Below are 27,970 nucleotides of genomic sequence, written 5' to 3' on the forward strand. Positions count from 1 at the left end.
CGCTGGCAAGGCTAACGTGGTCGCGGACTGCCTCTCCAGAGCGGTCATCGGAGCTATGCAGCTGGGCCTCGATTACCTCCGCATGGGCGCTGACCAGGCCTCTGACCACGGGGTCCAGACCCTCAAGGCCTCGGTCACGGGATTACGCCTGGAGGAGGTCACGGTCGGTGACTCTGGCGCAAAGCTGTGGTGTGACGTCTCCACGGGCCAGCCTCGACCGCCGGTCCCTGCGGACTGGCGCCGACCCGTTTTTGTGGCGGTTCACAATCTTTCCCACCCCGGTAGGAAGCCGTCCGTGAAGTTGTTGTCGCAGAAGTTCGTGTGGCAGGGGCTTAAGAAGGACGTGAGGTCCTGGGTCGACTCGTGCGTGGCCTGTCAACGGGCCAAAGTCCACCGCCATACTAGGGCCCCTTTTGAACTTTTTGCGGTTCCTGAGAGGAGGTTTGTCAATGTCGACCTTGTGGGTCCGCTTCCCCCCTCTCACGGTTTCACCTACCTGTTTACGATGGTGGACAGGACGACCCGCTGGCCCAAGGCCGTTCCCCTCGCGTCGACGTCAGCTTCCGACGTCGCCCGCGCTTTCATCGGCACGTGGGTGGCGCGCTTTGGGACCCCGTCTGACCTCTCCTCTGACCGCGGTTCTCAGTTCACCTCGGAGCTGTAGAACGCTGTTAATGTGGGTCAAGCTGCACCGCACCACTGCATATCACCCCCAGGCTAACGGATTGTGTGAGCGGTTTCACCGGTCCATGAAGGCGTCACTGCGTGCCGGCTTGACAGACGGCAACTGGGTGGATAAGCTCCCGTGGGTTACGCTCGGCCTCAGGTCTGCCCCCAAGGAAGACCTCCAGTCCTCGTCGGTGGAGCTTGTCTATGGCCAGACGCTACGGGTCCCCGGGGAATTCATTCCCACCGCCACTGTGCCCTAGTCTGCGGCCAGGCAGCGCTCCTCCCTGCTGGAGACCGCCGGGACATTCGCGCCCGTCCCCACGTCGCAGCACAGCAAACCAGCTTTCCGGGTGTTCCCCGGATTACGGTTGGCGGATTTCGTTTTTATTCGCCACGACGCCCACCGTGGCCTCCTTACGACGGTCCGTTCAGTGTCATACGTCACGGGGACAAGAGCCTGGTGGTGGACGTCGTTGGTGGCAGGCATGAGACTGTGTCCGTTGATCGGATTAAGCCTGCTCACGTGGACGTTTCCAGGCCGTTGGAGTTGGCTCTGCCTCCACGTCGGGGCCGCCCTCCCATGGCCCGCCCCCCGCCCCCTGAGGGGATGCCCTCGCCCTCGTTGGCACCCCTGCCCTCGCCTGCGGCCCCGCCCTCCTCTGCCCCTGTGGTCCGTGCGCGCCGGGGTTGGGTGGTACTTCCTCCCAGGCACGAGGATTTTGACTATGGGTGAATACTGGGGGGGCTTGTGTGGTGATTGACATTATTCACCCACGGATCTATGGGTTGGGGTAATGTTCTGCACGGACATTTTAGTGAACCGGACTTCCTGTTTCCGCCGGTCTTCGCTTCCCGGCCATGAAGTTGTTTCCATCATCTCATTAAACCTTTTTTAAAAGCATACTTTAGTTCCGTGAAGGGATATATATGCCCTGTACTTCACTTTAATTAATATTGTATGCTGAAGCGTATATTACAGCACGATTTTTTGTTGAATAGTGTTGAATAGTGGTTCAAAATGTCGGGTCGCGATTTATTGACAAAGAAAAAAGTGGGTCCAGAGGCCTGACCTGTTGAGAACCACTGTCTAATCCACTTTCTGTTGTGATCTTATTATGGACCACACACAGCTAGCATGCTCTCACCTGCTCACTCAAGGGAGGCCATAATCATAATGAGTTAGATGAGGAAGCCTTAAGGAAGCAACATGAGAGGAAAAGGTAATTAAGAGTATCTCGAGCATCATGATATCACCCAAAAGAATGTGGTTATCTCCTCATGTCCAATTACATCATTAAACGTGATGTATTTACAAAGTTATTTAAAGAAATCCCACCAAAATGGCGCCTGTACATTTATAATTCTGCTCAGAATTTGATCTTCAAACATCTCCCCTTCGTGACTTCACAAGGTGGGAGTCATCCTACGGCGTATTCACTGCTGGTGCACGAAAATGACTCCCTTAGATAGCTTTGCTTTGCATTCACCTTGAATTGAATTAATGAGGAGGCTCCTCACTGTGTCGCAGCGAGGAGAAGACAACAGTGAATGGAGAGCGCCATTCACCAGGGACTGCTGCTGGATTTAATTAGTCCGTGTTTACCTCCTTGTGTGATGCCCGAGAACCTGATGCACAAATGTTTGTGCGTGCACACTCGCACACATACAGCTGTAAAAGAGACAAATTGCAAGTGCCTGCAGTAAATCAGTGCGTAGGAATAGCAACTCAGTTGGGAGGAAACGCTAGACAGAAAGCAGCTTCTGAAAGAAAATAATTCACCATATTGGTGTTTTGTTGATGTTAGGGAGAGCATGAGAGAAACTAATGAGTGGGATAGGAGAGGCTGGTGTGAGGGGGGCTTCGGGGATGTTCTGCTGAGATCTTACATTGTGAAGAGGAAGTGTAGCGATGCACAACTCAACACAGGCAGCATCTCTCACCATCCCAGGTGCAAGACAGGCAGGCAGAAGCTGAAGAGTATGGATTTGCACTTCCTCATCCAACGTCTCGGAAATGACTTGAAATGTCTCAAATAGAAACAGACAACGCTGATCTTTGCTCTAACACATTGCCATGACAGCATATCCAATAATAAACCACTATAATACAGCACCAGCATTAAGTCTCTGTCCTAATCACGCTTGACAGAAGCCTACAAACGAATTGGGTTGGAGGTTACATTCTGTATTTAACATGCAGGCACCTCCACTCCCAGGACAGTTTTTCTTTTCTCACCCATGAAACCCCTCTTTCTGTTCAAATCAATGCTGTTAATAATGGATACATGCACACGGAAGGAATGCCTTGTAGCGGCTTGTCGTCAAAACATACTCATTCCCCATCATTAATTCAGGTACAAGGGGTAGTATGCTGACAAGTGCCTGAATGCTTATTTTTTTTCAAATGCAATGACTGTAGGAGATGGAGGAGGCCGATGAAATGATGTGTAATCATAATCCTTTGTTTGTCAGAGCGACGAGAGCACGCCGCCAAATAGCCCAGTGGCCTCGCATTAAGAGCGCTTCACTGGGCTTCTGGGAGGAACCTCCACCACTGGAGAAAGAAAACTCTCTCAGAAGAGGTTGTATAACCACTTAATATATGGATCCAGGCAAGTAGCACACACAAACATTTTGGGCACGTACCTTGATGGAAGCAGCACACAACAACAGCCTCACCAATTAAACATCATTAACATGATCCCCTAGGTGTGTTTCCCTGTAAAGTGTGATGCCGCTGTGCTTTGCCTTCAGACTCGTTTGCTTTTCAAAGACAGAAATGCCCTTATGTAAGTTTTTAAACCTAGCCTTGAGTGCAGCTATTGCAGGAACAAAAACAGGTAGACATCATAAAAGATGATGTCCTTCAAGCAAGAATGGAAACAAAAGTTAAATGTGGACCACTTATCTCGGTGCAGGTGCTTTTGTGTCTGGCTTTCACGATTAATAGCAAAGGTTGGCAGGATTAAAGATGTTTGTAAACCTGCACCAGAAACATACACAATTATTTTACAGCAGCCTCTGAGTATGTGATACTCAAACAAAATTAACACAACCTTTTTTATATACTCAAATGTGTGTTTTTATAATCAAAAATATCATCCAAGCATTTACAGTGTATTACAACAAATGATTCTATGCAACTGTTAACAGCCTTTACAGAAAATGAAGAAATATATCCATTTTAGATCTATTTTACAAACAAGGAACAGCAAAAAGGGGAGAGATGGAGACCAGAGTGTTCGGTTTGACCCTGATCTGCCGCCTCGGTTAGCCCTGTAGTCCTGGCGCACACTGACACCATACAGAGCCCCCCCCCACGGGCTCAGAAATCACAATTATCCGCTCGTGTTGGCGATAACTACATATTAATCCAGTGACTGTGGGAATCGGTGGTCTTCTGTCACTCCTAGACAGTCATTTGGTCTAGAAATATGGTAGCAGACACAGAGTTCACTCTCATGAAGACTTAGCCATGTGATTTGAAGCATCATTCTGATACTGGGATGCTTTGTCACGTCTCTGCCACCTACAGAGTCAGTGAAATGTTGGTGTAACATTCCCTCCAGTGTGCTCAGTCTTCTGTGTCCTTGTACAGGTACAGTCTTTGATATTTTTGGGTTTTAAACTGTGTCTTTCATGTCTCTACAGTGTCCCAATGTTGTCTGTCGTTTCTTCCTCGTCCCAGAAGCGTCTCCGGCAGAGTTTATGTGCTCTTGATGCCCTGGAAGCCGCAGAAGCTCCAGCGTTTCTCCAGACTCGCTCCGACTCCGCTCAGCTCCTGCCTGAAGGTGCAGGGCAGTCGAGAGAGAAGAGCCTCCACTTCACTGGTGTTGATCTGCGGACACACACACACACACACACACACACACACACACACACACACACACACACACACACACACACACACCACACACACACACCACACACACACACACACACACACACACACACACACACACACACACACACACACACCACACACACACACACACACACACACACACACACACACCACACACACACACACACACACACACACACACACGTTATTAAATCCACATTAACAGAGACGACACACACAGTCTTTCTACATCCATCTCCAAGTTGCCGTTTTATCTGAGGGTTTGGAAACATAACTCTCTCACTTGATTTTGTATGAATGCCAATCAAACCTTTGAAGTGACGGACAGTCTGCGGCAGCCACCAGTGACTGGCTTTCTGCTGGCTGCTGATGCAGGGTTTCATTTTCATCCGCCTTGAACTTTGAAGCTTGTTTTTGACGGAACCACAATGATAATATTTGAATGGACTCTGGAAAAACCTTAAGCTTCAATGAATTAAGTATTTTGACTGGCTGTTATAAAAGCTCCAGACAAAGTAGCACCGTAGACTCTAAACAAGTCACTTCCGCAAACCACTCCTGTTTGATCAGATACTTTTGTGATAATAAAGAATAACCCAATGTTGTGTAGAGATGTATATAAACGTTTCAAGCATTAAAATAAGAAAAAGGTCTGTCGGTAGTCTGTAAACTCTTTATGCCAAGTCACAAAAAAGTAAGATGTATTTTATTGATTGATGAAAAGAGTGACGCCTACTAATTTACAAGTAATGTATTTAATGTGTGATACAAGTTCTTTATTCATCGTCATGAAGTCTAATAATATAAAACATGGTGCTGGTAACATTTGATTGATTTTTTGTATTTCTATCATAGGAAGGTCCAGCTGAGATGAGTTTCATTTGCATAAATCTGTGTTTGTTATTCGGATGCAGGCGTAACTTTTTTCCAAAAGCCTTAGGCTACTTTGAATTTCTGCAATGAACACAAACTTTACAGAAAAAAGTACGGAGGGGATGTTGCTATGAAATAGGCTTCATCATTTTTGATGCTATAACAAACTGGAAATTGCTCATACATCCACCCTTTATTCCTTTACGCAGCGCCTCTCTTCTCACACCTCCACTGCAATCACAGAATCATAGTGCAAGTACATTTATAGTGTGACGATATAGCAGCTACCTGACTAATCTGATATATCGAGGTGACGAAGACAATCCACTGTAGAGGACCCACACGGTTTTGTATTAATAAACAACGTTGTTCTAACCCTGTGCTGATGTCAGGATGCATTCAGGTCCATCATGGAGATAGGAGCGATGTGACACCACAGACAATGGAGCTGTGTGTGGAGCCGCTAGATAAGCACAGAGGAGCGGCTTGTTGGTGGAGAGTCTCGTCAGTGATATTGACAAAACTCTGCTTGATGTGTGTAGCGGAAAGTCGATGTGAGAATAACAGATGCACAGGTGCTGGCAAACTGGTACGCACACAGACAGACAGGCGTGGGCGTGGGCGTGGGCGTACGCACACACACACACACACACACACACACACACACACGCAGCAAGACATGAACACACACTTGCACTAGACAACAAAAACACCAAAAGGCATGAGAGGAGACGTCACACTTATTTATCGTTGCATGTGTGAGAATGAGTCAGGGTGATGATGAGCATATTCAAAGAGCTGCAATAGTGAACAGAAATTTCTAAGGGCAAACTTTTGGAGAAGGTTTTTAAACATTTTTACAAAGTAATGAGTAAGTTTAGGTATGTTCTAATCTGAAGGATAAAATGTTTATTCTGCTTGTGTGTGGCTGGTGACTTTGCCATTTTTTCTGACGGTCTCCACGTAGGGGCGGAGGGAAGAAATGGCTTTTAATCTATGGTACCTTCTGGAGGTGACATTGAATGTTGGCCTTTTGAAAGCCTTGTGTAAGTGGCAGTGGAGAGCGGCAATAGGTGTGGAATAGTGTGCCTCCCCAGAAAGACGGGGATAAAATAGCTTTCCTTCGCCAGACAGAGTGGAAATCAAGGATCTAGTTTTAATATGTTCCCGCATTGAGGGAAATCACACAACTAGCCAGATACGGCTAGCCATATGGATAAAAAAGTTAGAGAAATTGCAGCAGAAGTTTTTGAAGATTCTACTTCTGACCAAACGGATAATGAGAGATGTCTCGTTATTTTTGATGCTGTGTTTTTGTATGACTGTCTTTTTCTCTATGATTGTTTCCTAGCTGTTAAATACAATTTGTATTAAATTCAAATCCAGTACTAAACTCATTCTGCTCGTCCCTCTAAACCAGTGTTTCTCAAACTTTTTCATACCAAGGACCACTTAACCAATAAAAAAACACTCGCGGACCACCTAACTCCACAAATATCCAAAAACACATCGTTTTTCTAGAATAGATTACAAATCGCCTGAAAATGATACAAACAAGTGGCAACATGTGTGATGAAGGTGTTGCGCTGGGCTATATCATGCAATCGATACTTAAGCTCGCTCCATTGCGGAGATATTTCCGCTAGAGTGCGGAAAACTTTAATTAATTAATTTATTTCAAATGTGAAATGTTATCAATATACTCACGGACCACTAGGGGGCGCTCACGGACCACCAGTGGTCCGCGGACCACACTTTGAGAAGCACTGCTCTAAACTAAGAAAACACACAATCCACTGGCTAACACACAGTGGAGGTATGAAATTATGTTTTTTTTCCACTTACAAACTATGGCTGAATCTCGACACCAGCTGCAGTGAACCTTAGTTTAGCCGTTACAAAAATAAAGCTTCATTTTAACCAGCAAGCAGTGGCTGCAACTTTTATGTTTCTATCGCTCTTTGCTAACAAGAAGGCTTGAACATTTGCATTCGAACTAAAGAAGCTGGGTATTTTCCCGAACACATCCCTATTCAGGCGTCTGCTGCAAAAGCCTCAATGAGCTCACATCTGCATGTAGCCTATCCTATCCTGACTGTTTCAGAGATACTTTGACATTTCGGCAGAGATTGTGGATGAGAAAATAAATACTTCTCTCCAAAATGTCAATCTCTTTCTTTTAAGTGCCTGGGCCTCCCCTCAAGACAAATCCTCCAAAAGCGTCCATTTCTATAGAGCGCATTAGGAAGCTCTCTCACTGAGGGGCCGTGTGTCTCCGTGCGCAGCGGGACCCTGGCACTCTGCAGGCCCGTATGTCAGCCCGGTGGGGGGGGGGGCTGACAAACTGTCTGTTTGGGTGGATCTACTCTAGATTGCAGCTGAGGCCAGGCTCTGCTAATTTTTCCCACAGTTTGGATTATTTTACCTTGGTGTCCAAGCGCTGCAGGTAGGAACAGATGTACTCGATGCTGGCTCCGAACGGGTGGACGTGCAGGAACGTTGCAATGATCCCTGGAGGAGAAAAAACAATGCAGAGATGAGAAAGAAGTCACATTCCTCCAGCTACTGTCACCTGTTGAACATTGACAAACTGCCAGATAATGTGCTCCTTCTCTGAGTCTAACAGGAGCTTCCAGTGGCTTCTCCCAGAGTCCCCACACTGTTAAGAGCCTCTTGTATATCGTGGCTCCAGATCAGAGGGAGTGTTTAATGACAGCTTTGATGTCGTTGTCTCTAATCAAAGCCAGACTCAGCTCAAACAAACCATCTGCTATCAGCGCACAGACAGCAGACTGATAATCCCCCCACCTCTGCTTACTAAGCACCTATAGCGAATCGAAACGGACATTCTATCTGCCTCCGACACTGGAGCAACAATACCTCAATCACTTGAGACTTTTAAGAGGAAATTGCTACTTCAAGGTTTCATTTTTGCCACCTGCAGGAGGTCAGACGAAGCTTGAAAACAAACAAAGTACTAGACTGGGGCTGCTGCACTGATGATGAATAAGAGACTGGCTGGGAGTTTAATGGTCCATTCAAATACAATACCAAGCAGAACTTCATGATGATGTATTTGCATGATTCGCCCACTGTAATGGTTTGGCTGTCTGCGTTCAAAGAGCCAATGAGCATGTTCGCCAAGTAATAATAAAGACGTTTGCTTTTATCTAGCAATCTGCACACACAGCATGTGGGTGATTTAGAGTGAAAGTCAGTGCAAAGGCTCAGATTTATTATCAAACATTAGAAAAAGTTGATTTACATTTTTGTAATGCTCAACAGGAACTCCAATTGTCCCCCTTATTTTACACCATATTCCCTCCTTTAAGTACTGCTCTGATTCTTACCACTATGGATACAATGCCAATTGTGACTATAACATTTGTCTTGATCTGATGATGGGAAACGGAAGATGATTCGTGGCACTATGATGCAAAAGTATAACTCTTTATCAACAGCAATAGTTGAGATTTCACCCTAGAAATAAATTGCTTCAGTTAGAGCAAAGCTCGGAGTATTTCTCCTGACTCTGTATGCAGTTGTGCCATTTCTGAAGGCACCTGAAGAATGTAGAGCGTTCACACCTGCTGCCAGTTTTTCAACAATGCCATGGCCATGCTGACTTGCTGCAGTGCCTTGGGCAAACCTTAGCTGCAAGCCCCCTCTGACCCCCCCCTCCAACTGTTCTGTGAATGTTGGATTGCCTCTCTACACTTCAAGCACAATGCCTGCAGCCCAAGAAACCAAACAATAACCCTACACTGAAATACTTCCTGCCTCCAGGTCTCTGGAGTGTCAATTACTTAAAGAGGGCCAATTATGCTTTTTGGTTTTTCCTTTGCTGTAGTGTGTTATATAGGTTTGTGTGCATGTAAATGGTCTGCAAAGGCTAAAATCACTATGAAACACTTCCTCTTCTATTGGCTAGCGCTCGAACACATTGCATGTGATTTGCTAAGGCAGGGGTCGGCAAGTAAGTTTGGCCTTTTAGAGCCTGCGGTGCCGGCCGTCAGCGAACCGAGCCGGCCCTTGACGACCGGCCGTTCTGTGATTTTCCAGATTCTACAGATGGCCAGTCCGCCCCTGCTCACAAACGTATTAAGATCCAAAGCTTTAGTGCGTTTAGAATCAGTGCTGACAGTCTCTGTTGTAGACCGAATGCTTCTCGTTTTGCGCCGTCCCGTTCAAATGACAATCACATTTCCATGCTCGCGCCAGGGGGTTACAAGGCGTCTTGTGCTGCATTCACTTGCACTCGGATATTAGGGATTTTCTCTCATAAATGTCCGATGAGCCAAAACTTTTCTTTCAAAACAAAGCCAATTTTCCGGGCCAAATATTATTGCTGGCCCGTGGGCCGCCTGTTGCCGACCCATGTGCTAAGGCAGGGGTGCCCACAATTGTTTGGCTGGTGAGCTACTTTTGAAATGACCAGCTCACCGAGGTCTACCAACCAAAAATAAAATCCCAAATGGCAAGGGTTGCTGAATAACACGTTTTATTTATACATGGGATAATAGGGCTGCAACAAACGACTAATTTGAATTCTGAATGTGGTGCACTTTTGCTAAATGTTTGGACAAATTGCTCGTGTTACCGCCCTTACATGCTAAACACTCTTGGCAACGAGCATTGTCCACCTCAAACGGGTAACATTTAACCCCATCTTGGAGCGCTTCTCTCCGCCATCCCTGTCGTGTGTTGCTGCATGTAGCAGCTGCGTGTGTGTAAACTGCCCCGCCCCCCTCGCACACAGACGGGAGAGAGAGATCTCGTCTCGATTGGAAAGATAAAAAATACACCGACCATAGACGCATTTTTTTTGTCTTTTTGCATGTTAGAAACGAGTTGGCGACACTAAGACTGCGAGATAATGTTTGTGTAGCAATAATACACCTTTCTCTTTCTCAACTCGCTACTCGGAGGGAAGTCGCTGTCATATGCCTTGTGAACACTCCGATAATGCCTCTCCACGTTACCTTTCTTTGGCAGAGCGACGCTTGCTTTACAAATAAGGCAAATAACCTTTGAATGTGACATCACAACAAAATATTCTTCCTCCCATTCTGGGTGGAAGTGGTATGTTTTTAGCTTTTTGCTCGGTCCCGCACTCATTTTTTTGTTTGTCTCTTTAACTTAATTTGAGTTTTCCCGGCACTTGACTGATTTTGTATCGCTTTGCATTCTGGGTTAACATACTGGAAAGCGATAGGTCGCTTTTTCTGTCAATCAAGTAAACTCCTGAATTAAGCATTAGAGCAGGGGTGGGGAACCTTTTTCCTCTCAAGGGCCATTTCAATTTTTTCAACATCCTCCGAGGGCCGTACAAATGATTGACCTCTGCTTAAAAATCACAGCACATTCATTTGGCCTTTCTTTCATGCTGTGCAAAAAAAAAGCAACCTCTTAATCCAGATATCTTGCCATGACTCGCGCATGCATTCACGTGCACGGTTGTGGCATGACCACCAAACAGAAAGATATAGACACAAGATGTGTGCAAATGTATTTAGTTTCCTATCCATGGACATGATTTAAGTGGGGGGGACCTAACCTCCTCTAGGGGGGTCCGGGGGCTTGCTCCCCCGGGAAGATTTTTTTTAAATATTGAAGTTGAAAGCATCAATCTGGTGCACTTTGGGAGCAAAATGAAGAGATCTATGGAAACATCTCTCAACACCCATATGAAACAGAACTGTAAGCAGATTTACTTTTTCTTTATGGATATTTTACAAATCCCTCTCCTTTCAAACTGTATTCTTGTTTATTAATAACAACTTTTTTTTACTGTCATATAGTATTTTATACCTGTTTACTTTATTATCTTGTTTTTTGATAACTATAATGATCATATAAAGATGTGCCTTTACCTCACTGGTTGGAGAAAAAGCTTCTTATATTTGTTAGCATAGCTAGCTAACCAGATGCTAATAATAAAGTTATTGACTGTATGATCAGAATGACAGATGAACAGATCGCCACTGGGCTTACAACTAAGACACAGCCACGCAAAAACTGCAGCATGTGTAGCCTACGGACTTATGGGTACTGCAATTTTTTTGAAGTCCCGGAGCGGCGTTCTGGTGCTCTCCGTCAGCACTGCACCCCTGTCAGACGAGACATATACCACGTGATGACACGTTAGGCTCGTGTTGTGTTCAAGGACCATGACCGTTGCCAGGAAAAACAGGCACTCGGTTGTTTAATTATTATGCGGTCTAGATAACTTTAATTTTTTTGCGTGTTTATAAATTACCTCGAGGGCCAAACCAAATGGTCTCGCGGGCCGTATACGGCCCGGGGGCCGGAGATTCCCCACCCCTGAATTAGATGATCAGCTTTGGTAACACAAATCAGTATTGTTACCGAGCCTGATAATCTATTGACCTATCTAAGCTTAACATTATTACAACAGTAGAGTAGGCCTGGTTGCAAACGGGACTATAGGCAAACGTGTTTATAGCATCATGCTAAGTTAGCATTTAATACCACAAACATTTTTACCACATACAACTATTATTTACTTTATTAACGCTTAACGAGGTTGGACAGTCGATGGTGTACTTTGATAACGAGACAATTGTGTGTTAAGAAAAATGACATTACAATAAATATAAACATGCATCTCTGGAAAATACTATTACCGCTGTTTCAACTTGTTGTTCGGCCATCGTGAAAGAACGAATGACTTATTCTGCGAGGATTTATAAAAGCAGCTGGAATCCCTTAAATTGCATTACTGCCACCTACAGTATGTATTTCTGCTGAGTGTCATTCTTCTATTGGATAAAAAAAGTTAGGAAACGCCCCCATACGATCCGCCCCTATACGATCCGCCTCCTTGCAACGGTCTGCAGCCAGACCCATCTCGAATTAAGTGGCAGGGAGGCCAAGGGAGGAGGGATCAAACCGTTTTGTCTATTTTAATGGAGCTGGATTTTTAATTTTTATGAATGACTCGCGATCTACCAGCATTGCCACCGCGGTCGACGTACTGGGCACCTCTGTGCTAAGGGATGGGACATCTCCAAGAGGTTGACCAATCAGAACAGAGCCGGCCAGCTAACCAATCAGAGCCGACTGGGCTCTGGTTTCAGACAGAGGGGGAGAAGAGGTGCTGCAGCACAGGCAGTATGAGACAAATAAAGAGCTTTTTGAACATTAAAGCATGGAATAATGTCACAGTAGACACTAAATACAATGATGAAACCTGAACACTTAGATGGGGACACTGGAGGTGGTCAGCAATAATTATAACCTTTTTCTACAACTATCTTACAATAATGGCCACTTTATTGATGTGCAATTGGTTGCAATTAAGCCTGTTTTTACCCTCACTGTCATGCTTTCTTTGTTTACTCTGCACTCAACTGCTCCTGTCACCTGGAGTGTGCAGGTGCCACACCATGAATGCAAAGGGGGGGCTGCTCTTCAGACAGAGAGGTTGCCGCTGCCACCTGCATTGTTTTCCCAATGACAGACCTGCTGCAGCAAGGAGAGGACATACATTTTTTTTTAACTTTCAGTGTGACCATGGCAACCACAGAAACCACCGCCAAAAAACCAGAATCAGGTTTATCCGATTTCAATTATATACCTCTCCCCTAGAAGAATATAAGAGCAAAATCAAAATCCTGTTATCCTGTGTGAAACGATAACATTTTGTTATTAATATGAGTGACTAATATGGCAGCAGAGTGTGGTGTTCAGACTGGTGGGATCAAAGATAGCCTGGAGCCACAGTTTTCTAATAGAGAGGTTGTAAGGCAAGGCAAGGCAAGTTTATTTATATAGCACTTTTCAACACAAGGCAATTCAAAGTGCTTTACAAAAAATGAAAGACATTAAGAAAATGGCATTTTAAATCAGTCATTAAAAAGAAAAGCTAATAAAATAAACATTAAAAGAAAAAATACATGGATAAAAGTTACAGTGCAGTTTAAGATGTGAATAGTTCAATTAAAAGCAGCGACAAAAAGAAAAGTCTTTAGTCTGGATTTAAAAGTAGTCAGAGTTGCAGCGGACCTGCAGGTTTCTGGGAGTTTGTTCCAGATATTTGGAGCATAATAACTGAATGCTGCTTTACCATGTTTAGTTCTGACTCTGGGGACAGGAAGCTGACCAGTCCCTGAAGACCTGAGAGATCTGGATGGTTCATAATTTAGCAGGAGGTCAGAAATGTATTTTGGGCCTAAACCATTCAGTGCTTTATAAACCAGCAGCAGTATTTTGAAATCTATTCTTTGACACACAGGAAGCCAGTGTAAAGACTTCAGAACAGGAGTGATGTGATCCACTTTCTTAGTGTTAGTGAGGACTCGAGCAGCGGCGTTCTGAATCAGCTGCAGCTTTCTAATAGATTTTTTAGTGAGACCTGTGAAGACACCATTACAGTAGTCCAGTCTACTGAAGATAAAAGCATGGACAAGTTTTTCCAAATCCTGCTGTGACATTAGTCTTTTGATCCTAGATATATTCTTTAGGTGATAGTAGGCTGATTTAGTAACTGTTTTAATGTGACTGTTGAAACTCAGGTCAGAGTCCATGACTACACCTAGATTTCTGGCTTTATCTGTTGTTTTGAACATTGCACACTGAAGCTCAGCGCTAACTTTTATACGTTCTGCCTTGGCTCCAAAAACCATTACCTCAGTTTTATCTTTGTTTAATTGGAGAAAGTTCTGACACATCCAGTCATTGATTTGTTCAACACTTACTCAGTGTTTGAATTGGAGCATAGTCTCCTGGTGAAGTTGTAGGGTGCAGCCTGGGGAAAACTAGAGTAGCCATGTGTGAATATGCAGCAGATACAAGCACTTTTGCCTTTGGACATTTGATGATCGTACATACAATTATGTATTTTTAAGCCTACTAAAGCTTTGAAGGTGCTTTTCAGCCTAAATGTAAGTTCCAAACAGTGCGTCTGTGCCTGCAGTTAACCAAATAACTACATTAATTTGGTCTAAAATATGATGTGCTTTGGTTTTCTCAGTATGGCCCAGCCCTACTAACCAAATAACACACAGAACAACTCAGGAAAACATTAAACTGGTCTATACCTAAAACGGCTTAATAACAAAACACTTGTGTGCTTGCTCGTATGTCGTATCTGCAACTTCTACTAATAATGTTCAAGTGATATTAGCAGTGCAGGATGAGTTTCAACGTACCAACGAGCAGAGCCTCCCTCTCAGAGTTCACAGGACTCAGTGGATTTTTCTCCTGAGGTCCTTCCTTCTCCTGACTGCAAGACACCACTGTTGACACTGTGGCTTCCTGCAAACACACACACAGACACACACATTTACCTCCAATAAATCTGCTAACTTTAGGTTAAACTTGTTTATTTTCTCCTCAGCCACAGTCAAACAGTGGCTGAGGAGAAAATAAACAAGCTTAACCTAAAGTCGATGCATGGTACGTAACAGAAATACAAACAGGAGTGGGAATGAACACATCAGAAAGTTTCACCACCAACACATTAATACGGAGAGACAATGAGGATGAGGATAATGAGGCGGGGGATTTTTATCTGCCAGCAGTCATATTTCTGATTTTCAAACACACAGAACCAAAAAAGAGAGGTGTAAGAAGAGGAAATGAAGAGACAGGAGGTAGAGACTAGGAAGGGAAGTGATCAAGCTGTTTGTTTCAGATCGCTGACAGTTGGCAGAAAAATGGGGGAGGCATAACAGAAGACTTTTTGTATGTTTGTTGTCCTACATAGTGTTGTGAGTACTTTTTCCACTCATGGTGTGGAATGCCTGGTGGCCTTTTTTCCGTTTTTAATCTATCCATAACACTCAACTGTGTGGGTGTGTAGACAAACCATTTTCACTTCATGACTTCCTTTATTTCCCAGCCCAGTTGAGCCTGGGTGATTTATTCAATGACAAATCCAGTTACAGTGAACCGGATGGGCCTGTAATTATCTGTCATGTCACTGGGAGAGGAAGTCAAAGGAGGACAAAAGGGAGAGTAAGGACACAAAACAATATCTGCAGAGGGGTGGGGAGTGCTAAAGCTTTTTCCACTTACGCTGGTTTGATTAGCGTTCTCCTCGCCACCTCTGTCATCTTGCTGCGACTTCTCCAACTGTGGCACATTAGAAACATGTGAGGAAATGCCAGAGAAATAAGCTAAGCACTAATGTAGACAGACGGGGGGCACAGCATGGTGTGCAAAAACAGACAAACACGGGAATTGTTTATTTTTAGGGCAGAAATGTGCTGATTTTGAACGAACAAGGAAGGCAAAGACACTGAACTTCATGTGGATACAATTAACTCTGCTATTAAAATGCGTAACAAGGAAAGACTTTGTGTGATTTCCTGGGAATATATTAGTGTGCAGGTTATTACTCAATTGTTCAAGTAGACAAGTGGTTCTCAACCTTTTAACCCTATGGGCTAAAGTAACCCTACACAGAACCCAGTCAATAGACAGGATGTGTCTTTGTGCCTATCCTCTGTCTATCAATAACAGAAACTGGATTTAATCATTTATTTTACACATATTTACCCATTTCACTTGGTTCTATAATCTTTTACTTCACGTAAAAAAAGGAAATATGAGCCATGCCCATGTGGAGTTGGACTGTGGTGGCTGAAAGTTATAGGTGTGAAAATTAATATATTATACAATTATTATGTATTTATTAAAATCCGTAAACGCTAGCTTCCACACACTCCTGTGTTGCTTTTATGTTTTTTTTAACATTTACATTTGAATATCTCTGGGCTTTGGACTGATGGTTGGACAAAAGAGACACTTGAACTATGATGAGTATTTTTCACAGTTTTCTGACATTCTATAGACTCAATGATCCATTAAAAAGGGGCCACCCACCCATTTTTCATATGAACATCAGTTTGATTGTGGCGAAGAGTACTGCTTGTACCAGCTGTAAAACGTTCTCAGTGGCCCTGAAGGGAGCTTTCTGAAAATGTCATTGGAATTATTTTCGTTTGAGCTCAAGACATTTGGAGCCTGAATACAAACTGCGGGTTTGAAGAACAGGGAGTACATTTACCAGACAAGAAGTGTCTAAAAAGGGATGCTGCTGGGTTGCATTTTTGGAGCTTATACTAGGGACTACATTTCAATACATCTTCTAATTTTGACCACTTTTCTTTGAACACATCTCTGGAAATACCCCTGGAAGAGATGCAAAACTAAATCACTGTTGAATTCAGAAAGATAATCAACACATCAATCAAACATGAAAATAATCATTAGTGGCAGCTCTACCACTAATGTGGAAAAAAGACGATGGAGGCGTTTGTTGTGATCATAATAGTAATACGGTTAATGGCCTCAGCGACCTGTAATATGTGGTGACTGCGGGGTGACGGCAGGGTCTGTGACCGGTGAAGAATAACCAATAGCGTGAGGAGATCTCTTCAACATGACAAATAACCTCCAAGTAACTGCTAATCTTCAGTCAAGCCGACACCCAACAATTGATTTCTCTTTCTCCCTGTAATGAGACTGCCTCTCATGATTCATGTATGCCCACATGCAGAAGTTTAATTAGCATATTTCCCAGGGCTCACTTTTGTGGCTGCACATTTGTAATCAAACTCATCACCATTAGCGCGCTATTGACAACCCTGTCACTCCGGTTGATGTGACGGCAGAAACATTTGAGCTAATGACTAATTCTCCTCTGCGTTATTTGAAACCTGCAGTCGGCTCGTTCACCTCGAAGCAAACAGGCGACGCGGTGAGCAGCTCCCCACGTGGATTGAGATCTTCTCGCTTGTATTATTATCCAATTTAATAGGCGATTGAACCTGAGGCTCATTGTAATGACAGCCATTCCTCTCATTATACCGAGCCTGAATGAACATTAACAGACATTGGCACTCGGATGCTGGGAATATGGGACAACACCTGAAACATTAGTAAACATGACATGTCTAACAGAGAAAAATGACCCTTGAAAGTTGAAATTGTTTTAGAAGATTGTACATCATGCTGCAATGTATTTAGCAGTGTAGTCTTGCGGTAAAACAGCTCGCCTCTAATCAATTTTAGACAGGGTTTTGTTGGGAGAAACATTCCTCAACGTAAGCACAACATGTTCGCTCAAATAACAAATGGGATGTTGGGATGGATGAGTAATGTAGCAGGAGTGGCTCTAACTGATGATGTGGTCCTGTGTAAAAGCACCCGTGGTTTACAACTGAGCAATGTCTTGTGCAGGTTATAGCTCCCTATGTGGGGATCACACTATTACAGTACTGTAAGCACATGGTGATATCAACGTGAGATCTCCTGGCCTGTGCTGATGTGGCCCAATGGACAAAATGTTCAGGAATGAGAGTGCGTGATTGTCAATGTCACATAACATCTCAGCAAGGGGAAACTCAGGAAACAATTTGAATGTGGTAAACCGTACTCAATATGTTTCCACTTAGGACACGAATGGGTTTCTTCTGGGTCTTTATATGTGGTTGCAGTTAGATGAGAGGACACTTTAACTAAAAGGAGAAACATCATTTAAACACATTTAAAGGAAAATGCATGGATATATATTTGTGTTTCTGAATTTGATGTGAGACAAACACATTATATTTTGTTATTGTATTTATGTGGCAGGCTTTGTATTATTTGCACTTTCGATACAAGACAGCATGCTGTTGCACCAGCACGTCAGTCCTTATTTTGTTCAACACAGCAACAAGAAATGTGTAAGAAAAACTCATTCAAAAGCCAACAGAGGGTGCGTTGGGGGGGAGCGGGTATAGCATTGAATGTTTTGGACTTATAAAGTCACTGATAAGTTCACATTTTTTCTAGGCCAACTTAAAACTAAACTCACATGGCTATATGACAAAGATCTTGTTTGCTGTAATACATTAACAAAAATAAATTCCTACGTTTGTCTGCAGGTAATTTGATTCTTCAGCAGCCGCAATTACACAAGTCAAATGGATATCTTTCAATCTTGGAGTCTTTAAATACAGAACACACCTTTTATGTTTCAGAAGACAGTGTTTCTGTTATGAACTGCAGTCTCATTTAAACTTAGAATGTCTTTTTTCACCTACATAATTTAATAAGGTATCCATCACTTTTCAGTATGAACAGGAGGAATGATAACAGCAAGCAAACAATGTTTCTATGTTCATATAGACGACTGTTTTATGAAAACATGTGAACCTATCCTGGATGAGTTTACATGCTGTAACGGCAAGACTTAATGCTAGAAGAGCCCGAGGAAAAATGTCCTACACCTGGAGCGTATTTCCTGAGACTGACTACATCTGTTCAGACTCATGATGACACTGATATGCACCAAAGTGAGCACTCACTATCGTGCTGTACAGCGGGGCGTTGCATGGAACAGATGGGGACACCAGGGGAATGGGAATCGCTGGAGGCACCAGAGATTACAGTTCTGCCGAAACTTTTGTTTGTTTGTTTTTCATTCATGGCCAGCAATCTATACTTAATAAAAAAAACGATAAGTACAACAAAAAGCGATAAATGATCGTTGAATGCTTTTTTTCAAATTCGTTTTTTGTATACTTTCGATTTTTCGAAGAAATGCCGTAGTTAGTCTTTCACTTTTTATCAGTAGTCTTTCCTTCTCACATTACCGAGCCTGAATAATGAACTAGGCAATGTTTTGATTACATAAGTAAAACGTTTTGGTGTGGAACAAACTAGTAACAATGATTTTAAATTGTTGTTGAAAGCCTAATTTCCTCACTACATGCCAATGTAGCCATGTAGTGGACAATAACAATGTACAGCACTGCAACCAACCATTATTTTCATTATTAAGAAGATGAAGATTACTTTAATTATTAATCGTTCTATCGATACCATGCAAGAAAACAGTGAAAAAAGCCCTGTAGAATTTCCCAGAGGCCAGGCTGACAATATAAAGTTCCTTCATCTGATTTGACTAACGCTTGAAATCTCAAAGATACTCAGTCTAATATTATATAGGACACAAAATACACCCACAAGTCCCATTAGACAAGCCTGAAGGGATATAGCCAGCTTGCAGTGATTTTGAAACTCTTTGTGAAGATGTGAAACGTTAATGAAGGTTTTTATGCAAAATGCAAAACAAGCGTTAATAGGACACTAAAAATTGTGGAGTAAATACGTTTACTACTCACAAAGGACAACAAATAGGCCTTTAAATTATAATTGGTAGAGTAGGTTTTTTTTTTACGAAATGCATAATTGTACAATACCATATGCTTATTGAAGGGAAATTATATTAAAGTTGCATTATTAAACATTTCTGGAGGGAAATTAGAAATGAAAGCATGGATTGTTGAGAAAGAAAGAATTGAGCTCCCTGGGAGGAAAATGGGAACACCAGAACAATGATTGAAGTTAGAAACTGTCTCTTCCCGCCGTGGTGAAATCATAAAGATGAAGCCATAATGGCTGTTTTGGGAAATCTGATGAGCTTTGAAATAAGTGTGTCGTCATTATCTCGACGCAAAGCTATATCAACTGTCACAATCCGCCCTTTTGTTTATTGATGATTTATTTCTTCAATATCTCTCATGCTTTGAAACTCATCTAGAACTAATTTCTTTCCTATTAAAGTGCAAATTAGATAGCGTTCACTTTGAAGCAAGAGGGTGACCAGGAAATTAACTTTCATTTAAGGCGAGACACCCCAGGTGAAGAGGGTAATTTTTTTAACTTAAAGGTATCAGCTAGAAATTTCTCCAGTTAATTACTTACAATAAGGCAATTGTCTTTTGTATTACAAGTTTTCTGAAATAGCATGTTTAAATATGCAAATTATCCATTATCTCATTAAATGTGCACATATTTTAACACATTTCAGGAATCGAAATCTGAACTTTGGATATAGCCAGATTCAAAATTCTTGTTTCATTTTGTAGTCATATTAGTATCAAAGGCTTTTACAGAAGGGATATTGGATATCTCTTTTTATCACTCCATAAATCAGAAAATACTGTCAACAGCCCTAAAATATCCATTTTCGCCATGTTTTTAGGTATACAATGTTGTATAATTCAGGCTATGAATTATATATGAACAAACCCTTCTGTAAAAGCCTTCATAATATTGATAGGAATATAACTGGAAGGTTTGGTGTATGTACGTGCTACTGAAGTTGAAATTTCGAACTCAGAGTAGGAGAAAAAACTCATTTTGAGAAAACGACCTTTAAAGATTGCAGTGAGGCGCTAGCTAAACCCTCCTGTTCTTTGGATGACAGCTTGCGCATCGACGCACTCCGTGAAGGTATTTCATGTTCAGGGTCATTTTTTTTTTATATAACCTTGCTTCGTGCAAGTGACAATTGTTGTCGTCTTCTCTGTGAACGTTTTTTTTCGCCGTTCTTTTGGCATTTTGAGATTTCAATTTCTAGCTGAAAGCTAACCAGGAAGTGTTTTAGCACACCACGTGACGCATCTGAACGAATCACGTTGTCAGAAATTGACACCAGCCAATGAGATTTTGTTTCTTGGTTTAAGACCCCTTTGTGCTTTCACGATTGGTTGCTGATACAAAGGAAATGACCATATTTGGATCCGATGAGATTGTGCAGGAGAGACACAGCTTTCCAGCGATACCTCTGTTGACATGGTGCACACAGCGGTCGCGGTACTTTATGTTACGTTAGAAAGCTAACTTTTGGTGAATTTAGGAGAAATCTACAGACGCAAATAGACAAACTATAGTAAAATAAACACTTAAATGTGTATTTTGTACGTTTTCCTTCCAAAAGCCTGAAAGAAAACATGTTATGGAATCAAAATAGCACAAAATCTCAAAATTGACCAGTACTTGAAAAACGATGTTTTTGCCTTCCGTGTCTCGCCTTAAAGCATAACAAGGAAACAACCTTTTTTTCATTTTGAGGAAACCAAGATAATAACAGAAAGTGTGTTTTCCTTCACACTAACCTGCACTATGTCGGTGTTTTGCAGGTTCAGGAGGCCTTCCTTCAGGTTCAGCACTTGGTTGTTCAGCTGCTGCTTGTCCTCCACACTCTTCTCCAGCTCTGCCTCCCGCTCTTTCAATTCTTCCCTCATTTTTAACAGTTGCTGCAAAACACAGGGACAACAGTCAGCCATTAATGCTACTGTGAACTAACTAACCGTGACAATGTTAACCTCGTACGGCACTGAAAGCAGAGGAACAATCAGCCATTTGATTTATTATTATTATTATTATTATCATGCAATCCCTACATCGGCAATTAGAACTTCTAGAAAGCAATTACACTCCGACGTGAATTATACCTTCAATAAACATTTTTAAAGAGAAAGCAATCATTGTATATTATTCTGTTTTATACTCTACTGTTCAAAGGCGTTGAAAGAGGATTATATTCCCCATATCCTTTGCTAATAAAACACCACATTCTCTCTTGATGTCCTTTATCCTTGCCTTGGTTGACACAGGAACTAGTGTGTGAAAAAGCTTTGATAGCTCAGTTGTCTGCCTAACACAGATGAAAGATTCTCCTCCCCTCCCCCCTCCCCCCCCCCCCGCTGCGTTAATTTCAACAAAACGAGAGTCTGGGAGTCGTGGGGGGTTTGCAGCCAGGAGTTTTCCTCTGTAAAGCAACACATCACGTTCCTATGTGTTACGGGCACTATAATTCACAAACGAGGAAACGGGTTGACGGGACACGCTATTAATACTTCATTGCAATTTGTGTGTCTGCGTGACACAACACATCCAGTTTCAGTGTCTTGAATTTCATTTATTCAGCTAATCTTTTCACAAATGTAAGATGGAGAGGTAATTACTCTGTGTAAGCATTATGTAAGCAGGGTCATAATGGATTCTCTTCTTAACATGAATCAATCTTAATTTCCATTACCTGTGACACATAGCTAAGTTAGCACTTGACACATTCCAGAATTGCTCAATTGAGTCGTTTTTCAGTATTTTAAAAGTGAGCTTTAAATCGTTTTTGACACTATAAGGGTTGTTCTTTTAAAAGGTGGAAAGGTTGGCCATCATGTAAGATTTAGTGAAAAAAGAAATGAATGCGACCAAAATCACGTGATCTCTGTCAGCAGATGAAGTTTGCACAGGAAACGTAACTGTGTGGATGTTATAAAACGACTTCATGGTTTATAGTCCGTGTTGGAGTTGTAATCCTTCCATCTGCCTATGCAAGATCATGTTATCGCATTGAACACATCAGAGCATATGCTACATGTACGTTGTGGTACGATCGTTTCCCCAAGAGCTGCACAGCTGAAGGTTTAGTAGTGGATTAAAGACAAGTTGTGTGTGCAGTAAATGTGTCCTGTGATACCAAATGATCCATACATTTTCTCAGTGGCGTCTTTTAGGTGCTTGCACGTATCTTTTCATACACAATCTGACATGTTGCACAGATGCATTGTAGTATTTAGGGACATTTTCATTTGAATAAACCGTTAAAAAATGTTTTATAAAGTTATTTTTGAATAATTGTTTGTTCACGTGACTACATTTTGAATTTCCAGTTACATAAGTTCTTATTTTCTCAAATGTATTTATGTCAGCAATTGAATGCCTGGCTCAGTCTTGATAAATGTTATAATATATGAACGTTAATACAGCAACTCCAAAATATATACTGAATAATATATATGTTTACAATATCCAATAGTTTTTATAATCTTCCCTTTAATACACGCCTAAAATTGTTAAATAGCTTTGGATTTGTTCCAGGAAGTATCTGTGCACTGTTCGCATCAAAGCTCTCCAATCCGAGTAAAACCCATTCCAACTGCAAATAAGCTTTCCTTTAACCAAAGAAAACCTGAATATATTACTTTAGCAGCTCTTCAGAAATGAGCTTCTCCTGACAGCTCTACTTTTCCACTCAGCACTCACTTTTAAAGTGCAGGGTCATGAATAAATGACTGGTCGGAGCGACCTTGTTCTTAAATAGCGACAAGAAGGAAATAGAGATTAAACTCATTGTTGGAGAGATGATTGGCAAATGTGTGTGTGTGTGTGTGTGTGTGTGTATACCTTCTGCATGCCCTGCAGAGCCTGCTGCAGGAAGCTGAGCTGCTGAGAGCGTGTGTTGTCCTCCTCGCTGATCATTGGTTGGTTCTTGCCTTGTTCCTGTTTGAGCAGCTCCACCTCGTTCCTGTAGGCGTCCAGCTGGCAGCGCAGAGAGTCGTTCTCCTCCTTCAAGGCTTCCGCTTGGGAAACACCTGCAGAATCATACATAAAGTTCAGAAATCCGTATGGGAGTTGGTGTTTATTATGTATAACATACACAAAACATTCTGGTTTAAACCCTTATACCGACATATGCAATATTCCTTCTACGGTGCTTACATACAAAATGCTTATTCCACTAATCCTCCCGTTTACATGCAGCAGTGCATTCTCTGATTAATGTAAAACAAGCTAATGATGTATGTTGTTCTTTACGCCAATATAGTTTTTTTTTAATGTTTCTCAGCTCTGGGGAACTGAATGCAACCATAACAGCAAACACCTTTAAAACAACAACAACATGCAATGGTCCTGTCTTTATCTGTTTGAAAGAACTGAGGGGATCAGAGACGCCCAGGCCATTGTTTCTAATGATCTGCAATATTGTAGCACAATTTTCAGGTATGTGGTCTAAGACACAAGTTATAAATGACTCTAAATCAAATAACTTGCTCTGAAAACTAGGATATTTTCTAGTAAGCTCACCCAAACCTTCCACAACAGGCTATGGTTTTTATAGAATCTTTTAAATTGGGAAATTAGAAAACATTTGTGTAGCCTCCTGCTCTCTCCCCCTTCACAAATCTATCGACTGCGGCCTGCACACAAAAGCTAACAACCCCACAACCGGGAGCGGATTTCGATTCAGATGTTGCTAAATCCTGCAAGGTGCCTGTGACGAAGGTAACTTTGTCAATGATGGCTTCGGGCCTTGCATATGTGCACATGTTTATACCGTTTATATTATTGATTGATGTAGTGTTTATTGTATTTTATTGTGAAATGTGTTCCCCTTTCCCATGTCTGTTGCCATTGATTGTGTGCACCTGGTGCTCTGTGGTGTCTCCTCCCCCCTCACCTGTGTCCTGTTGGGTTGATTGGGTTGGGCATTTAGGCTCTGGCGTTTTGCTGTTTGGGAGATAGTGTGTGTGAGATCCTTGTGGCTGCAGGCTGTGGTCAGGGAGAAACAGCAGGATTGAGGCTGTGTGTCATGTGTTCCTGACTTAATAAATGCCCACACCGGGTTGTATTTTGGACGTTCTGCCTCTGCCTCCTTGCTTGGTCGGGCCGCTCAATTGTCAGCTTCACAGTGCCCAAGGAACCATGTTGACAAGCTCTCTGTAAATTGTTATTTTACTATTCACTCGGTGTCACATAAACTACTGAAAGCGGTAATAATCCCAGTGTCCTGTCCAATAGCTCTCTACTGGACATTTGACCTGACCTATTGAGCAAAGAGAGGAGACAGGGAGAGTTACTATTGTATGAGACCTGCTCAGCTCCAGAGATGTCCAGTTTTATCAGCTTTGCTCTCCTCCTGTGGGCTGTGGGGGGAAGCTCTTTGGGAAAGTGAAATACTCTGACTGGACTGAGGAGATAAGACCCATCCTGTGCGTGTGAGTGAGTGTGTGTGCTGCCTGCAGTCTATCATGGAGGACCATTGGCAGTGTTAATGAACTCTCTCATTTGCTGGCTGTGTGTGTGTGTGTGTGTGTGTGTGTGTGTGTGTGTGTGTGTGTGTGTGTGTGTGTGTGTGTGTGTGTGTGTGTGTGTGTGTGTGTGTGTGTGTGTGTGTGTGTGTTCACACTGCGTTTGCGTGTGCTTTTTCTCCCAGCGAAATGAGGGTTCGAGGTGAGAAGAGTATTGATCTGAGAGCCTCATCAACTTGGTGTGAGGGGATGTCAGACGCTCGGCCAGATTTGGAGCAATTCTCTTTCTGTTACAGAACAGGCAGCGCTATCGACCTGCAGATATCCGTGAGTGTGCACGTCCACACACACACACCTGCAGACAAACAGTCAGGCATACAAGCGGTTCTTTTGCTTTATATTCTGTGCATGAGTCAGTCGCATAGCATCGATTCACTTTTTAAGAGGCTGCAGTCATAACACAGGTGTTGGCAGCAGGCACGGTTGACGTGTAAACAAGCCCCTTTGTTTAAAGGTTAGTGAGCAAAAATGGGGTGTTTCAGTCAGCCTGTTAACACAAATACTGAGAAGTGTCACATTAACACCTATCACCTCAGCCAATGCTGCAGCATCAAGCCAAATGACAGCTCTTTGACAGCGATGCTAATTACTGATAGCTAAATAGCAAGGTTGCAAAAGAGAAGGGGCTGAGACGACGACAGCATTTACATATATTTGCATGCTGATTACAGAAACTGTCATATTAGCAAATGGCAGAGATCAGACTGATTAAAAGGCAAGAAGAGAGTTTGTGAAGAGAGCATAACACAAGACGAGAAACAGCCTTACATGCAGCGGTGACGATTACTGCATGTTGCCCCTGCGACTACTCGAGATGTATGGGTTATTGTAATGGGGGTTCAGAGATTAGGAGCACAGTTTGTGTTGCTTCAGCAAACACAACAAAGCTCCTTCGAGGGAAAATCTGAGGATGGCACTTTAGCGGAACCCCGATCTGAAATTACATAGCAGCTGGTAGGCGTGGATTGACACACACACACACACACACACACACACACACACACACACACACACACACACACACACACACACACACACACACACACACACACACACACACACACACACACACACACACACACACACACACACACACACACACACACACACACACACACACACACACACACACACACACACACACACACACACACACACACACACACACACACACACACACACACACACACACACACACACAACCAGGGTGGACTGGGTTGGATGTCATTAAGTAGTCATGTTTAACATCAACTCAGTAAGTGTGAGTGGTGTCAGCATCTTGATGTACTTTGAATCTGTTTTTTATTCATGTAGAGTTGTCAGATGCTTGGTGGATGATTACTGTCATTTCAGTCAAACACAGCTGCCTCCTCTGAAGATCTGGATCACTGCTTGGCCTGAGATGTTGACAGAAGTGTTGAACCGACAACATTTGCATACCTGAGTCCTCAGAGTCCTTGCTGTCGGGGGGGTCCTCCATGTCATCGTCCGACATCTCCATCTCCTCCTCTCGCCGTATACCCATCAGCTGTTCGCTGTGCATGTTCCTGATCTCCTGCAAAACACAACCAATGGAGGGCCGGGTCAGCACTTGCAAACACTCATGGGAGATGCACGTTTTAACAGATGCTAGTGGAAGAAGGATCGTCAATGAGGCAACTTTATTGGTGTCGTTGTTATTGTAAATAATATTTGTAACAGATCACTGCAGAATAAAGGAGTGTGTACGAAACAAGGTCTCAGAGCTGGGGCTTAATTCTTCCTCTGGCACAGTCATAAGGCAGATGGTTGCCCAAATATAGCCAGACACATTTTTTTTACTTAGCTGTTCTTGTTACTAGGGAAAAGCATTCACATTCATACAGCTAAAATACTTGATCAGTGTGTGACACTGGCAACCACAACTTCTGCCAAAAAGTGAAACAGATGACACTGATTCAGGACGACAAAGAATTAAATGTGTCTTAACTGTGTGTATACTGTTCATTATGTTTACTGTTAGTGTTTTAGAACCACATTTGGAAACCCACAATAGCTGTAACTGTAAAAACCAAATACAACAATTGCCCCTTACAGGCAGAATTACTAATGATTATATCCATCTGGAGATCAGTAACCAGAAGCAGGTTTTAAAATTATTTAAAGATTAAGGTCAAAACGCTGAATTGAATTAGCTGTAAATTAAACCAAACCCTCAAGGTCTGTGTAAAACGCAAGACAAATACAATCCTTGTAAAGCTTTACACACAGCAGACAGACCATTATCAGACAAACCACGAACATACGGTTGGTGAGTATCTGGGGGTTTTTAAATAACATTCAGCTTTCCTTCCCTGTTGTCAGCAGATGTTTCAGCTACTGCAGTACACAGTATCTCCATTAAAAAACAAGAGGTCGTATGACACTGGAGCCGGAGTATAGAGAGCACAGCTAACGATGCTGTTAAGAGACACACAATCAATCTCTTTTCCATTCAGAGGGTGCAACACGGAAAGACCACGGACATCGAAGTCAGGGCCAAACGTCCATGTAAAAATGGGTGGCTTGAAGAAGTAGGGCAGAAACTAATGATTACTTATTATCGAGGAATTGATTCATTGTTTGGTCTATAACAGTTGAAAATGCCCATCCTAGTTTCCCAAAAATCAAGGTAATGTATTTAAATGTTTAGTTTTGTCTGTCCAAAATCCTCTATTTGACTAATTTGTACAGCTCTAGATAGAAGTGAGAAAGTTGGGCTAATGCTTCAAATGTCCCTTACATGATATCTCTAAGGAACATGTTGTGACTACACAAACTGATGAAAAGATAATGAGTTATGTCCTGTTCCTGGCTATTGAATTAGCTATTTACAGGCTAATATAAATAACACATGTAACCT

The 27,970-nt window shown here is 42.6% G+C and overlaps 1 protein-coding gene across 4 annotated transcripts in view; it reads right to left on the reverse strand.

The window, feature by feature from the left end:
• Window positions 1-3,726: 3,726 nt before the first annotated feature.
• enox2 (ecto-NOX disulfide-thiol exchanger 2) overlaps window positions 3,727-27,970 on the reverse strand; it is a 209,660-nt gene continuing 185,416 nt past the window's right edge. For all 4 annotated transcript variants that reach the window (XM_034208127.1, XM_034208125.1, XM_034208128.1 and 1 more), the window contains 7 exons: window positions 26,530-26,644; window positions 23,405-23,592; window positions 21,328-21,468; window positions 15,449-15,505; window positions 14,581-14,686; window positions 7,833-7,918; window positions 3,727-4,507 (listed from right to left, as the gene is read on the reverse strand). In XM_034208127.1, the coding sequence (XP_034064018.1) occupies window positions 4,376-4,507; window positions 7,833-7,918; window positions 14,581-14,686; window positions 15,449-15,505; window positions 21,328-21,468; window positions 23,405-23,592; window positions 26,530-26,644 (825 nt within the window). In that variant the 3' untranslated portion in view covers window positions 3,727-4,375. The remainder of the gene's footprint in view (window positions 4,508-7,832; window positions 7,919-14,580; window positions 14,687-15,448; window positions 15,506-21,327; window positions 21,469-23,404; window positions 23,593-26,529; window positions 26,645-27,970) is intronic.

The sequence above is a fragment of the Gymnodraco acuticeps genome, unplaced genomic scaffold, assembly GCF_902827175.1.
Source record: "Gymnodraco acuticeps unplaced genomic scaffold, fGymAcu1.1, whole genome shotgun sequence".
Lineage (NCBI taxonomy): Eukaryota > Metazoa > Chordata > Actinopteri > Perciformes > Bathydraconidae > Gymnodraco > Gymnodraco acuticeps.